At 45.9% G+C, this 16283-nt stretch overlaps 1 protein-coding gene across 4 annotated transcripts in view; it reads left to right on the top strand.

Moving 5' to 3' along the window:
* Window positions 1–16283, top strand: part of CHKA (choline kinase alpha) — a 58717-nt gene that overhangs the window by 19159 nt on the left and 23275 nt on the right. For 2 of the 4 annotated variants that reach the window (XM_026483026.4, XM_057317449.1), the window contains exons 2-3: window positions 3971–4082; window positions 15718–15771. In XM_026483026.4, coding sequence (XP_026338811.2) covers window positions 3971–4082; window positions 15718–15771 — 166 coding nt within the window. The remainder of the gene's footprint in view (window positions 1–3970; window positions 4083–15717; window positions 15772–16283) is intronic. The other 2 variants (XM_026483028.4, XM_057317450.1) reach the window with 1 other exon arrangement.

Here is a 16283-nt window from a genome sequence, read left to right as displayed (position 1 = left end):
CAGAAGGAAACCCTGGCCCCCAGCCCTGTCCCGCCCAGCCTTAGGCACTCACTGATCTGCTTTCTGCCTATAGATTTCCTTGTTCTGGACATTTCACATGAACGGAATCGTAGAATACGTGACTGGTTCCTTTCACTGAGCGTAATGTTTTAGCGCATGTCCGTACTTCTTTCCTTTTTTTAAAAGATAGTGGTAAAACGTACACAGCATGAAGCTTACTGTTTTTAACCATTTTTAAGTGGGTTAAGGATTTCACACTGTTGTGCAACCATCACCACCATCCATCTCATGAACGCTTCCATCTTCCTGGTCTGAAACTCTGTCCCCGTGAAACACCAGTTCCTCTCCCCCCAGTAAGCACTGTCCCTTGACATCATTAGCTCAATCAGAATCTGTTTTTGTCATTTCGTGTGTGTTTACTGGAATGTGGTATAGCCTTTGGACGCATAGCTCTGCCGACATCTTGATTTTAGCCCCAGAAGACCGAAGTGTCTCAACTCCAGAACTGCAAGATACGTTCATGTTGGTTTAAGCCATGACATTTGTGGTTATATGTTACAGCAGCCCCAGGAAACAATGACATCCGTTTTTCGCACCTTTGTACAGACTGGTCCTGATGTAAGGCTCTTGTGATCGTGTGGCTCCCACAGCACCTACTGTGTGCTTAGCATGACACAGTGCTATCCCTCCCTGCCTCGTCTCCTCATCTTAGACAAGAGGCAGTATCAGCATCCGCCCTGCAGGATTGTGGGGAGGGGGAACTGAGCTAACCTGTTGAACACTGCAGCCCAGGGAGCTCTTAAAATGGCTAAAAGATGGGTGCCTGGGTGGCTCAGTCGATTAAGTCTGATCTTGATTTCAGCTCAGGTCACAGTGTCAGGGTCGTAGGATGGAGCTCTGTGACGGGCTCCACACAGGGCGTGGAGCCTGCTTGGAATTCTCTCTCTCCCTCCCCTCTCAAAAAAAAAAAAAACAAACAAACAAGGATTCCCTCTCTCTCTGCCCCTCCCCCCACTCAAGAAAAATAAAATGACCAAAGAAAGTGCTACTCTTTTACAGAGGGGTGAATTTGAGGCTCAGGGAGGTTTAGTGATATGCCGAAGATCACACAGCTAGTCAGTGGCAGTACTGGAATTTGAATCCCTGGCTCTGAAGCCAGTGGTCTTTCAAGTAGCATGGTGCCTTCCTCCCGACTATCTCTTAGGGAGCTTACGGTCTAATTAATGAGGGAGCCAAGCCTAACCCGCCAGAGCTAGTAAGACAAATGTAACAGGAGGGAGTTTGGAGAAGAGAGACAACACTGCTGCTGCTTGCTGCCATCTTCAGAAAAGCTTTACTGAGCGCTCACCATTTGCAGTGCCTAGGCCTTGAGAATTGTAGCGAGACGTTACCCCTGCCTTCAAGGAGCTAGCAGGGAAGGTCGCGAAAGCTTCATGAGATGCTTGGACTTTGAGCTTGGTCTTAAACTGTAGGTAGTTTTTAGGTAGCAGAAAAGGTAAGGAGGATTTGCAGATTGGGAGAACACGAGGAAGGGCATTGTGACAAGCTGTAGCGTTAGCATTAGATCTTGTTGCTTGTAACAGAAACCCCAGAGTAACAGTGGCTTCAACAACCCAGAAGTTTATCTCCCTCTTGTGTTAAAGAGGCCCGGAAGTAGACCGGCTGGGCAGGTATGGCAGCTCCATGGGCTCGATGGAGATGCGGGCTCCTTTTGGCTAACGGCCCTGCTGTTCTGTGGCTCTCGTTCTAATGATCTAAGAAGCTGCTAAAGCTCTGGCCATCTGTGCCAGTCAAGATGCTGGCAAGAAAGAAACAACACTAGACGTTTCAACATAGAGAATTTAGTATAGGGAATTAGGTGAACAGGCTTTAGAGAACCAAAACAAAAATGGGAGCCAGTGGCGCACAGAACTGCAGGAAGCAGCCCCTTCCTTGGGCTGAAGGACCAAGGGACGAGGTGGGGGTTATCAGACCCTGCAGCTGGGCGCCCCCGTCCCTGTGGATAGGGCACTGCTTGGCTGTACTGGCATCTGAGGACTTAAGGAGCACCCCCTGGAGCTGAGGCCCAGACCTCTGAGCTGGTATCCCGGAGAAGGTGCTGTGAGGCTGGTTCTGGGGTTGGTGAAAGAAGTGGGGGTTCCCCTGTTGCTACTCCAGCACTCAGACAAGAACAACAAGCCGACCTGTCTCCTTCCTCCAGCCTTCCAGCCTCCCTCCAGTGCCCCCACTGGCAGACCCTAACTGGGAGCAGCTGGCAAAGGAGATTTGTAACGGGTGGAGCCCCCAGCCCAGGATCACAACCGAGAACTGAAGTGTGGACTTGGAGCTCGGAGACAAGAGCTTCGCGATTGACATACTGCCCTCTCCTTGTTTCAGACATCAGGATAGAGGACAGGAAGAAAGGGACAAAGCCCATGAGGGTGTCACACAGACACTGCCTTTTACATTCTGTTTCTCAGCACCTGGTCCCGTGGGCACACCTACCCGTGAAGGAACTGGTAAATAGTCTTGGCGCGTTGCTGCCTGAATAGAACCTGGAAGGGAAGAGAATGTCTGCCACAGAAGCAGACTTTTCAGAATTGTTCACTCATGTTAATATGCCAACGTTAACAAACCTCCCGGTAAAAATTTCTCCCTGTTCTCTCTTCTCCCCACACAATCTCTTGGTCTGTATTTTGTAGCTCTTGGCAATGCTTGTCAGCGTATGCTCGTAATCCCTGTGTAATTCTGTACCTAATGGTGTAAATTAGGTGCGTATTTTAGTCTCACTTTGGGGAGCATAGCTTGACTAGACTGGACTGATTATGGATGCAGCAGGGAAAAAGCTGGCGGCTCCTGCGACCGGGGGATGTCCTTCTAGAAAGCTGCGGTTCGATCTCCTGGCCACTTTCTCTCCCCGAGCAGCGCGTCTCCTGCCACGTGATGCAGAAGCCTCCGACAGGCAGGTGTGGGCTCGGTTCGCTGGAGCGTGTAGCCTCAGACACTGCCCTGTGATTTTGAATTCTGACAGTTCCATGTCTGGTTTGTCTTCATTAGAGAGGCTGTTTCTTGAGGACAAGGGCCAGAGCACGGTTCGGTTTTGTTTCCTGCTAGCTTCCGGCACAGTGCTTTGCTAGACAGTCGTTCCTTAAGACGTGCTGGCTAGATAAGATGAGCATTTCGGGAGTCCGAAGTCGGCTGCTGATGACGTGCTTCTTGTCTGGAACTCCTGACTGTACAGGATTTTGTATTCCTTCATTTCGCTCCAGTTCCTCCATTAACTGGCCTTCCTCTCTACCTAGTCACGTCCAACCCACACGGGTGGTTGGTCCCAAAGGCAGTTACTCTCCTGTTTAAGTGACCCCTGTAATTTGTTTCTTGTCTCTCGTCATCAGAGTGGAAGGTTCAGGGTACTGAGATCTCTGATCGTTTCCTCTGAGCGCTCCAAGAACCAGTTAATGTTGCAAGTTTTTTGAAAAGGCTCTTAGTCAAAATCAGTTGGGACGTTTTTAATAACTCGGAGCTCTACTGTATACTTCAAGTGGAAGGTCCTCGGGAAAGTGGATTAAGTATTGCCCCAGGATTTTAACCTGGTCATTATGGGAGTACAGTGGAGATTTGGGATCCTAGAAGCACATGAGCCTGAAGGAATGCATCTGGGATCCCCCCGCCCCCAGTGTTGCGCAAGGTCCTCTTCAGTCCTGCTCGTTCTCTAGAGGCGCACGCCATGTACAGGTGCACGCGTGCAGTTTAGACAGAGCTCACGTCCAGCGTTAAGCTAAGAAGAACAGATAGGGGATGTGCCTGTTTGTAGTGTTTGATCCAAACGCTGTGCAGCTCATGGTGTATATCGCAAGTACCCGAGGGTCGATCAAGACTCCGATGGGGGCAGTTCCTGCGGGACCCTGACGTCTCATCCGTAGTTGTCCAAGAAGGGCAGTTTAGCTGACCTTCAAGATACTGATGCTTACTGTCCTCTTATTTCCAACAGAGGTGGCCTCAGTAACATGCTGTTCCAGTGCTCCTTACCCGACACCGTGGCCACCATTGGTGACGAGCCTCGGAAAGTGCTCCTGCGGCTCTACGGGGCGATTTTAAAGATGGTGAGTTCGTAGGCTGCGTGGGGACGGGAGGGCCCTGTGAGCAGTTTTCATCCTCTCTCCTCAATTACCTGGGAAGAGATTTTAAATACTTTAGTGGTATTATTAAAGCTATTTTTACATATTGCTTTTATTTTAATTGGGCTGCACAACTGGGTTTTTTGCTTATATCCTGTTATGTTCTGAATTCCTGTTTTTGCTCATAATTTATTAGTAAGCTAGTACAAATATTCTCAGCTTTACATCCAGAGAAAAGTAGGATGTTGGTTAGATCTTTAGTAGTGGTTATGATGCTTGGATTTTCCACACATTGAATTTTTAGCTCAGATCTAGGTTGTAAAATTCTAATGTGGAAAAGGTATTGTTTTTAATAACATGAACATAAAGGTTTTACAGGGCATAGGGGAGCCCTGTGGACTAAGTATGATCTCAGTGGAGCTGAATTTATTAACTATCTCCCTTTGAGATTTCTTTAAAACATTGAATTGGCTAGACTCATAGTCTTTCTAAATTTTTATATTAATTGAATCTAATTTTCAATTAAAGTGCCTTATTTATTGAATTGTCTTAACCAATTGTAGGAGATCCCAAATGTCTGGATTCTTTTTCTGTTTATACCATGAATTTGCCATTTTACTGACTACACATACAAATATTTATTTGATATATTTCTGTGGTAGAATTTTAATATCCGTTTAAATCTTCTTCGGAAGGGCCCATTTTGATCTTCATGAAATGGAGAATAGTTTTCCGACTTAATATTTTAAGAGACAAGTCTCAGCTCAGTCTGAGGGGCAGATTATGCCTGGGTCTACGATGATCCGATTCTAATGTTCAGAGCATCAGAGTGAGAGCCGGTGCTCTGTGTCGTAATGTGACCGAGCCTTTCGTTGGATCGTTTTCCTTGGCCTTGTCAGGCCGCGCAGTGCTCAGGATCTGAGTGTTGGAAGCCATGTGCCCTTTGCCCTGGACACCTGAGGCCACTTTGTGGCGAGGAGCACACAGCTGACCCTGACTCCTTACCGAGGGTACACAAGTGACAGGGTTCTTGTGTTGACCACACAGTTGGGTTTTTCGTTTAATCGAGTTGCACATTCAAAGCACAGTTTTTGAAAAACCCAGTTAATGTCCTTTTGGTACTTCAGTGAAATCGGTCTTGAGCCATTTTATCTTTGAGGACATCCTCTAACAATTAGTCCTATTTCTGCTCATTTCTGTGCTTTCATGTGGGCAACACTTTTAAAATACTCTAATAACCAGCTGCTGGAATTACACATGATACAGACTATTGTTTAAATCTGATTTATGAGGCTTTCGTTTGTATTTATAACTTTAGGGGCGTTTTAAACGTGCACTCTGTGCCCCTCGGTGCCAGGCTCTGCTCTGGGTCTGTGCTGTTTGGGTTGCGGGTCACCAGCCACAGGGGGCTATCAAGCATTTGAAATGTGGTGAGTGTGACCGAGGATGGGAATTTTTAAGTTTTAATTACTTTGAATTAACTTAAATTGCAATGGTCACGTGTACTGGTGGCGCCGCGATGGACAGCACAGCTCCAGGGCGTGCTGTGTTACCGGGTGGGCAACGTAGCGAAGCCGTCGGCAGCACAGCCTGGCCCTGAGCCGGTGACTCTTCCCCGAATACCTGCAATAGAAATGTCTGGAAACAGAATTTGTTTTAGCATTTCTATGTCCCTATTTATGTTTTGGTAACTCAAAAATAAACAGAATAAAGGCACTTAAAGTGGAATTAATTCTTGCCAAACTATTAGAATGGAGTATGTTTTACATATAGTTCTAATTTATAGGAGGGCACTCTCCATTTAGCTCCTTAATTATGTTTTTGTTAGGCAAATGTCACTTGCCATTCCCAAAGCTGCCTCCGCTGTGCGGGGCGGAAACTGTGCCGGGAGACGAGCAGCTAACTGGACAGTCTGCGGGTGTCTCCAGGCTCACAATTGATTTACTGGACAGAAGTCTCATTCTTGCTGGAAAAAAGCTGTTTCTTTGCTGTAGAGGAGGGAATCTGCTTTCAGTGTAAATACTTGGGCCGAGTCCTTAGTTCAAGGACACTTTCTTTGTTCAGTGTCAACTTAGTAAAAGTATGAAACCTGCAGCCCCAAATGGACATGATTTGGAGAGGTTTTTGTTCTTTAGGGTTCGGCAGGGACACTGGTTGCCAGGTGGAATTTTAGACACAAATGGCCATTGTAAACTGTGGGTCATTTGAATACCTTGACAGCAGGAGGAGGGGAACCAGACTGGAGGGCTCTGAGAAAAGGCTGCGGGAGAGAGAAGATGGCAGAGGCAGACGCTGAGCCCGGGAGGCACGAGCCAGGTGGCCGCTGCCAGCAGGTGCCGGCAAAGCTGGGCTCTCCCAGCGCTGCACCGGGGATCCCACCGCACACTTCAGTGCCTCTTCAAGTATTTTCAACTCCGATTTAAAGGATCTATAATTTTTGTTGCGGGGGTGTGAGTTCACTCAGCTTGCTGACCAGCTCTTTGGAATGAATCTGGCCTACAGCAGAGGGACGGACAGACAGAGTCTGCCGTGAGGCTTCTGTTCCCACCACAACAAAAAAATGTCGCCAGAATTGATAGTGATTGTTAGGATTCGCATTCATTAAGAGATGTGGCCGAGCAAATCTAGAGCCTGCACGAATAATAAACCCGTTATTGTCATACATGAACGGGTTAAAGACAGAAACATAATACAACTCAAATGTTATGCTTTCCCTGTCTGTACTCTCCCTGTGGGGAAAGCACACACGTCCCTATGCCTGTATGTGCACTGTCCAGGTAAACTGGGATCCCCGAAATGGGCTGTATAAATGCAGCTGCAGCAGGCTTCAGAATGGGTTAGAGTAAGCTCCTTCCTTAAAAAATGTTAACTGACAACTATAGGTAAAGATAGACCTGTGTATTTTCTCAGACGGTCTTGCTGTTTTGCTTAAGGACACATTAGAGCATGAGTTATGTCCCTTCCTTCGCTTTCTCCTTCTCATTTGACACTTTTGAGTTTTTTACCTCTGAGAATCAAATATTAAGGAGAAATGTTTCTTTGGTTTACATTTACAATCCTTCACAATGACCGCGTTGAAGATAATGAGATATTGCTCAGCTTTTTCCTTTTTCTTCACCGTGGTGTGTCAGACGGCTGAGACCGTGGCAGTGAGGTCCTAATCCTCGGTGCTCTTCACTGCGGGCTGAGGGGCAGAAAGCCGGCAGCTCCTGTCCCCAAATGTCGTTCTCTCCCAGCCAGTTTCTGTAATGTATACACTAGAAACATCAAAATATCCGTCTGATCTTAAAGCAGTACCTGCCAGTACAGTTCCAGGTCTGTTTCACACGGTCTGGCTTTCATTTTAACGAGGAGGGTTAGTTTCTCTGGTTGCACAGATGACGGACACGGAATTCCGCTGTCGAATCACCCCGAAGCACAGTAGTGTAGTTTAACAGAACATGAGAAGTACTCGTTCAGCCTTTACCATGTGGAAAGAGTTGTAACTGCTAGAAGAGAGCTTGAAACGATAACGCAAGCTATAAATGTAACTTGGTTTTTTTCCTTTCTGATACTGGGAAGGAACATGAGCTCCGCAACGTCCAGTAGCAGCCTTTTCAAAGCAGCAAGTTTGGCTGATTACAAATAACCCGTTTGCTTATTTATCATGAATTGTGGAAGACACAAATGTCAGTACGTATTGTTCATTCAATGTAACCTGTGCCAGTTGGCGGAAGTCTCAGAGGATTGCTTTGTCCCTTCCTCTGTCAGAACAGTGACTCTGTGTTGAGCCAGTTCCTTCTGTGCATGAATGGAGAGATTTGACCTCACCGTTTTGAACAGTCTCACGGGCATGAACGTCCATAATCCACATCAAAGATCTCTCGAGTGTTGTCTGGGAAAATGTTTTTGTGTGTTCTTTGAGCAATAGAAGGCTAATATTAGTGCTTGTTTGAGTACTAACCATAATAAAATTAAAGGCATCAAGGCACAACGCAGATATGTATTCATGACTCAAAAGGGTACAGTCTGGGACATGTTCTGTTTTAAATCCAGAAAGCAAAATGTCATCTTCCCTGTTTTCTCTTAATGCCAGTTTAAGTAGAAATTAAACCACCCTAAAATATGGGAAACAGTATGGGAACAGCCCATGGATAGTTCATCCTAAACTATCAGCAACTGAGAAGTCGACTGCTTACAAACATTGAAGAGACCGTCGGACTCGTGCTGCCTCACGAGGAGCCCGGCTTTGTCCCAGAGACTGGGGAGAGCACATGTCCCTGGTAACTGAGTACTGTGAACTCTGTGCATTTTTTTCTCATGTTAGGATCCTCATGAGCTTAAGTTGTTTTGTTTACTCTGCGTTAAAAAACCCCCTTGGACTTTGAGTGTGGTGTAATTACATGTATCCCTAAGGTAGTCCAGCCCCCCCCCAGAAGTAACACATTTTTTAGTATTGTGTGTTCCCACTTGATCTAACCTAGTGTTTTTTCAGTTAATACTCAAGAGACAGTTGCCAAGTCACTATCTGCGGCCCTTCTATACCTGCTTTGGTGCCTTCATTTGATAACTAAATAAATCGCAGACTACTGTGTCTAATTTTGACATATGCCAAGTGTCTTTGTCTTGCTGGTCTTAAATGTTTGGGATTTATAGCATGAAGCCAATACAGATTTCTGGTCCCTGGAACGATGGTGTGACTGCAGCCCGCCCGGCTGGGGAAGGAATGGCTTTGTGTTGGGTGGCGTGAAGGGCACTTGGGGGTAATGTACCACTTTAGCTGTCTGTGCATGTGTTCTCTGCCGCAGGCTGTCCATGCGATCGTGCCTGGAGCACTCTGGTTTCCAGGTGACAGACACGATTCACGGTATAGTATGAGTCCTCTGAAGTTGGAGCATTCTCTACAGCTTTAATTTCTTTCTTTTAGTCCTTGGTTTCAAGAAATGCTTTTTAAAAAGAAAATGGAAATGCTTTTGTTAAGTAGCACCAGCTACAGCCTGTGCTGTGCTCACGAAGTACAGCGATTAAGATTTCGGAATGTTACGTAACGAATATATCCCTTTTTGGTTTTGGGGTTTCCTTTGTTTTGGGGGGTTTTTTTGTTTGTTTTTTTCTTTTTGGTCCGAGGCAAATCCAATCCCTTTCTTCTGTTTCCTCAGTAGAAAATGATTTGGTAATTTTAGAAATTTATGGGCCTCAAAATTCATTTGAGGTATGTAGTTGCTTCTTTCTTCATTCTACTTTCAGCTTTAAGGAAATACCATGTTGTCTTGATATTCTGGTCAGAGTTAGAAACAAACTCTCTTCCTTGCGCCTGTCAGTCCGTATCCTCCCCGTACCCTGTAGCTGTACGAGGGTCAGCAGTGCTGGTCCAGCATGAAGGCACGCACAGGCTAGAGAAGCCAGGCCTCTCTTCCTGCAAACGTGTTGCTTGCAGGTCAGCCCTCGGGGTGCTTATGACTAATGTGCCTGAAGTCTTGGAGGTCTTGGGGCGGCAGGTTACCCTGGATCAGACATAATTTTGAGAAGGTTCTGGAAGGAGCCTGTCTTCTGGTTTATGTCTTCCTAGAGCCTCTTAGAACTTCTGGTCTCCTGTTGATGGACCCAGTCATCGCATTTTGCAAAGTTCAGAGGATCAGATTGTTCTAGAATGTTCTTCAAGGTAATTGAAGATGCTCTAGAGAAGACCATAAAATGTTAAGAATCATTTGTCTGCTTAAGTTCTTGTAAGTCACATGTGCTCATTAGAGAATCACATATTTTATTTTTAAGTAATCTCTACGCCCAACATGGAGCTCGAACTTGAGACCCCAAGATCAGTTGCACGTTTCACCAACTGAGCCAGCTCAGCGCCCCCAGCTATACTTTAAATCATTACATTGTGGTCTCACATTTTAATGTGTTCTGTAAAATATTTTTTTCAGAAAATGCTGTAAGAGACCATGAAAACAAATATAGAATGTGTTTGTAGAAATCAGGGAGAAGGAAGGTTAGGATCTATGGTAACAGTGAGAAGAAAATGTACTGCAGAAGGTTATGGAAGGAGCCACATGACTACCGTGCATTCTCCGGAGCCACAGTTCTCATACTGTCCTCGCCCCAGCTCACCTGAGGCATGGCACAAGGCCCCTGTGTCAACCCCTAGAGAGTCAAGTGTGCTCAGATCTCAGGGTGGATCCGCAGAGCCACAGGCCACACAGTAAAGAGCCCGCGCCACGGCAGGACCAGATGAGCATCACAGTGACTGAACATGCCGAGTAGTGCAACACCTCCTGCTTTGGGGGTAAATACCGACGGTCTGGGAGCTGCTTGGGACTCAGCTCATGAGGATGATCCCAGATTTTCCTAGGCCAGATTGTGACATGTCCTAGAAGTTGAGTCTAGCTAACATTTGGATTATTCTTTATCTTGCATTGTAGGGTCCCAGAGTGTTTTTAAAAGGCCATAACCAACTTGCTCTTTTGTACAGAACTTTTAAAGGAGCCAGGTGAGGGGCGCCTGGCTGCTTCACTTGGTAGAGCTCTCGACTTTTGATCTCAGAGCCATGAAACCCCCGCGTTGGGCGTGCAGTCTACTTAAAGTAGATAAATAAGCCAGCTGATTGCTCTGTGTACTTTTTTGTGCTTCTGCTTTTGGTGGAGAAGGAAGGGCTAGTGGGAAGGGCTGTCCTCCGTGTTTGTATCAGACACTCTTTTTTGTATCTTTTTATTTCTGTGGCCACCATGACATTTAGCATAGTGATTACTTCCTCCTTATAACAGTATCTGTAGTTGACGGTTTGATTTCCTAAACAGCATCTCCAGTGTATTACACAGTTGGTGACATGTCATCGTTTGTAGCTGATTCGACACTTTTCCCAGCCTGTCCCACCAGTAGCTAGCTCATTCACTGGTGGGCTTTTAAAGGTACTTGGAAGACAGATGTTTCAGTATTACAAATAACATTTAAATAGCTGGATGCCACTTTGTGCCACTGTCTTTATGCCACTTTGGCTGATTTATTTACATGCACAGCCACACATACACGGACTGTAGGGAAAGTGAGGTGTGCTTTGTCTTAGCGCACAAATGGGGCTTTATTAGAGTAGTTCAGTTGTAAAACTAGCTCCCTCATCGTTAGAGGAATCTGTCATTAAGAACTGGCCAGATGGTAAGAGTTTATTCTGCCGAATAGCTTGGACACATTTAAAGAAATAAATTGTTGTATTTTGGAATATTGGGTAACTTTAAATAGAACATTTTTTGATCTGAAAATCATATAAGATAAATTTAGTCAAGTGATATTTGTTCATCTTAGCCCCTAAAGTTGTCTTACTATTTGATTTTCATTTTTTTTTTCAGAGCATGAAATAAAACATTTTAAAACTGATTACCTGGAATATGAAGGGTACTTTTTACTGTAGTCTTTATTTTTTTAAAGATTTTATTTATTTGTTTGAGAGAGAGTGAGTGAGAGAGAGAGAACACAAGTGGGGGAAGTGGCAGAAACAGAGGGAGAAGCCGGCTTCCCACTGAGCAGGGAGCCCAGCGTGGGGCTCAATCCCAGGACCCCAGGATCATGACCTGAGCTGAAGGCAGACGCTTCACCGACTGAGCCACCCAGACGCCCCTTTTTCATAGTCTTTAAAGTGCAAGAGGCTTTACATGGAGTTTTGTCAGAAAAGTAACATTTGAAACCTTACATCAAATGTATTTATTATAAAAGTAACGTATACTTTTAAACTTTTTTGCAACAATACAAGTATGTAAAATAAAAAGTGAAAGTCCTCTACTTTCTCATCCCTTACTAATAAAATTCAGGCTTTTAGGAATTTAGGTTTTAAATTTAAAAGTTTTTGGTCCATCAAAAATCTGCTTCAGCTTTCAAAATCTTGTATAAGTCTAAAATAAAATATAAACCATACTCCTGTTACTACTGCTACCACTTTAGCCAGTTTTGTTTCCTACATCACAGTCTAATGAATTTGTGGATTATAATGAAGACTTTCAGATTCTCTTAAAAACCAAGACCAAAATAAGAAGAAAAGAACGAGGAAGATGAGAGGAAGCCAGTGGCAGTATATTTTTAATTATCACTGGGTGTCCTTCTGTTTTTTGTTTTTGTAGTCTCTTTGTCTTACAGTTCACCCGTCTAGGGTGTACAATTCAGTGGTTTTAGAGTCTTAAACATATTTGATGCATTCCTACTACTTCTTAGGTCTTGAAATTTCTGTGTTTATTTCTTTTTTATTTTTATTTTTTTAAGATTTTACTTATTTGAGAGAGAGAGCAAGAGAGCATGGGTGGGAGGAGGGGGAGAGGGAGAAGCAGGCTCCCCGCTGAGCAGGGAGCCCGATGCGGGACTCGATCCCAGGACCCTGAGATCATGACCTGAGCTGAAGTCAGACGCTCTACCGACCGAGCCACTCAGGCGCCCCGTCTGTGTTTATTTTTTTTTTTTTAAAGATTTTATTTATTTATTTAACAGAGATAGAGACAGCCAGCGAGAGAGGGAACACAAGCCGGGGGAGTGGGAGAGGAAGAAGCAGGCTCATAGAGGAAGAGCCTGATGTGGGGCTCGATCCCATAACGCCGGGATCACGCCCTGAGCCGAAGGCAGATGCTTAACCGCTGTGCCACCCAGGCGCCCCAATTTTTAAAAAGACTTCATATTGTGGGGAATTTCAGATACACACAAAAGTGGAGCAGAAGAGTGTAATGAGCCCCAAGTACCCCAATATCCGTCTTTCCCTCTGACCAGCCCTTCATCCTCGCCCTTGTTCATTCTCTGGGCTTATTCTGAAGCATATTCCAGATATCACACTAGTGTTTCCATGAAGGTTTCCATCTATATCTATATAAGATGATTAAAAAAAAATGACCATATTGTTTACATCAAAAGATTTTAGTAATTATTTGATATTAACCAGTATTCAAATTCCTAATACAAAAAATTGTAGTTTTAGTTTATATATGACAGCTAGTCTTTATTAACATGAAAAGGTGGCAAAAAATTTGGAGTCCTGTTAAATATTTATACAATATATTTTTAATATCTGCTTCAAATAAACTTGTGCCTCTGAAGTAAAATCCCACAGATTCCGAGATACATTTTACTTCCCATCTTCCCGCACAAAAAAGTTCTCTGACCTCTTTTTTGGCAGTATGAGTCTGTCTCTGGTTGGCTTATCGGGATGAGGCCTCTTCTCTCTCTTTTCATGAAAGTCTTCACTGGTTTGAGATTTCTTGGTCTTGCTCTCTTGTTTACAGGGTTGAGGGAGCCTGAACATTCTGTACTGAGGAAACAGAACAGAGGGTTGAATGTGGCAGAAGTCCATCTTGCCTTCATGACGGTGCTCTCATGGTATAAGTAATGCACTCATCTGGGGGTGGGATGGGGTGGGGAGGGGTGGGGGAATCCTTAACAGAATTTATTTCCACTGGTGTGAGTATTAAAAAGGAATGGCCTTGGGAACTAAGGCAGTTTGTAACTTTGGATGAAGTGACTTGCTTTTGAGAGCACCATTGGGCAGGGGAAAGGGACTTCTGTTGGCTGAATAACCCCTTAACTGTATCTCCCTAAGAAGATACAGTTCGAATAATAACAGCATAGGAATAACCACAGTCACTTAGAATTTCGTACAGGTCAAATCCCGTTACAACAAACTTCAGTAGGATATCCAAATTCCATATTTGTCTTTTCTGACAAAGTATCAATAGACAGTATATCATATTACAGAACTTTTTTGGTTCTTAACTTTCCTTAGGGAGAACAAGCACAGGATTTAACGTTCTGGGGGCATTTTGGCCCCATTCAGTAACCAGATGAACACCACAGCCAGTTTCCCAGCTCGGACCACGGACGCGAGTTTGCCCGAAGCCGGCTGGCTCCGTCGCGGAGGCCGTGCCTTGAGCTTCACAACGTGGCCGGTCCTTTATTCGTGCCGGCAAGCAGTGTAGTGAGCAGCGGGATTGCTGGTGCTTTGGGGGAAGACTCACCGTAAGTGAAAGATGGAGCCCCGATTTGTGAGGACCCGGTAGGCGGCAGGGGAGAGAGGGACACCTGAAGTCCGAGTCCGAGGTAGCAGCGCGGCCGAGGGGGTGGTCTGGAGGGAAGGAAGGAGCCGCGCTTTCGTGGTATCCAGTTGCTCCTCCCCGGAGTTTACCACGTCACAGGCCCAAGCCGTGTGGTCAGCAGTATTTTCATTTTCGTAGCTTTCATTGTAACGGGATTTACCCTGTAACATCTTTGCATCAGAGAAACGCAGATGACACAAATGAAAGTATATACCCGCATTTGTGCTTCCTGTACTTTGTACAAAATGAAGTTCACAGGACGTTCAGGATGTTACTGAATATGTGTAAGTGCAAGTCTTTTGCAGAGAGCTTCGTGAACGTGGACTGTGGTTTGCCTCTGCGGAGGAAGCTGCCGCGGGCACTGTTTGTGCAGAGCGCGTGACAGCGCCCGGGGCGCGTGTCCGTGCAGGGTGGACGGGAGCGCGGCTCTGACGCGCTGGGGTCTTTGAGTGGCGCTGGCGTAGCTGGTGTTGCTTAACGTGGCATTTTTTTTTCCCCTGTCCATACTTTCCACCCTTGGTACAGGTGTTTTTGATAAAGCTGTGGAATGGAAAGGTATGTTTTTCATGGGGTGTTCAAGAATCTTTTACCTTAACATTTTTAAAAAGTTCCCTTTATGGGCTTCCTTCTGTGTCTGGCTGAAGCCGGCTTTGTTCATTTTCAACAAATAACATTTCTAGAGGCAATATTTGAGTGTAAAATTTTGACATGATGCTTAAGTTTCTGACTTGCTTTTCTCCATCCCCTTATTAAAGATAGTATGAAGATTTTTAAAGCACTTGGGGTGGGGGGTTGCTTTTAAAAGATACGAGCTGTGCTATGAAGAAAGAATGTAGCCAGAGAGTTGCTTAAGGTAGTTAAGGGTCTGGTTGTTATTGCCAGATCCCTGGTTTCCAGTAACTCGCAGTTTCATTGAGGGAAGTGCTATAAAAATATCCCTTAATATATTAACATATATTAAGTGTAAGGACTTCATTAAATTCGCATGACCCTCTTTTTGGTGGAGGAAGAATTCAGATTGAGCCAGTGACAGGCTGAGCGAGCAGGGCTAGTCTGTGAAAGTGGCAGGTTGGCAGGCTCGTCGCACGGGTTCTGTGCCAGGGCTCCTGCCTGCACAGGGCTTTCTTCTCTGTCCCTGCTCTGTGCTGACCGTGGCGACTTGCCACGGGTGCGTGCACACTCCCTGTTCTTGCAGGAAGGAAGCTTCCTCAGGAGAGTGTTGCCTTGAAGGAACCACCTAGCTAAATTGGGGAGACCACTTGACCATTTGTCTTGGGAAGGCCTGATTGGAAGAGCGCCCCCTATTGACATCCTCAGACAGTGAAATTGTGAAAAGGTACACGGCTGTTTGGGGTCAACAGCACATTCCTTTTCCTGTAAAGAAACGAAGCGATTCCTCGGGTGTTGGTCCTAGTGCTGGGCACTGGTGCTGCATTTGTCTGCCGCTGGTGACTTCCGTGGGTTGAGAAGCACTCAGTAAAGGTCTGTGACGTTTTGTAAACCCCGACTGTTCTGGCGGTTGCAAAGTTAGTGTCTGTTTGGTGTTCCCCATCTTACCAGAAGTGTTTGCTTTTTCTCATTCATAGAGGTCCTGTAATAAAGAGGGATCCGAACAACCTCAGAAAGAAAATGAATTTCAAGTAAGTAATTCAGTCCGTTCTGCGTCTGTCTGAGGTGTAAGCGGTGTTCGTGGTACCTGCCCGCTCGCCGCCCCCAGAGGGCCGCGGCCGTGTCTCAGAGGATGGGCTCTTGCCGCGCGGGGAGCCACCTCAGTAAGCACGAGCGTGCCCCGGGTATTTTTAGTTCCTCCTGAGGACAGGCAGCGGACGTGCGGTGTCCTTAGGGCAATCTAAACAGCATCTGGGGTGCCGAGAGAAGGCGGTTTGGGGAGACGCTTGTGCGTGACAGGACGCGGAGGCAGCCCGGCTCGTGTGCTGTGCCTCTGACCCCCCTCCTTCCGTCCGCGCAACACGGAAGCAGGCACGTCCCCGGGTGAGCAGGAGGCCTTTCCCGTGGGCAGTACCCTGGTCAGAAGGGCCTCTTCCCAGTTAGAATGCCCCCCCCCCCCGCCCAAAATGCTTATGTTCAGAAGAGCTTGAGGTCGAGAGTGCTGAGGTGTCGACCTGGTCCCTCTGCAAAGCTCAGAAGTGGG

The sequence above is a fragment of the Ursus arctos genome, unplaced genomic scaffold (genome assembly GCF_023065955.2).
Source record: "Ursus arctos isolate Adak ecotype North America unplaced genomic scaffold, UrsArc2.0 scaffold_23, whole genome shotgun sequence".
Taxonomy (NCBI): Eukaryota; Metazoa; Chordata; class Mammalia; order Carnivora; family Ursidae; genus Ursus; species Ursus arctos.
The sequence above is the reverse complement of the archived record's forward strand: the minus strand, read 5'-3'. Positions and strand labels throughout refer to the sequence as shown.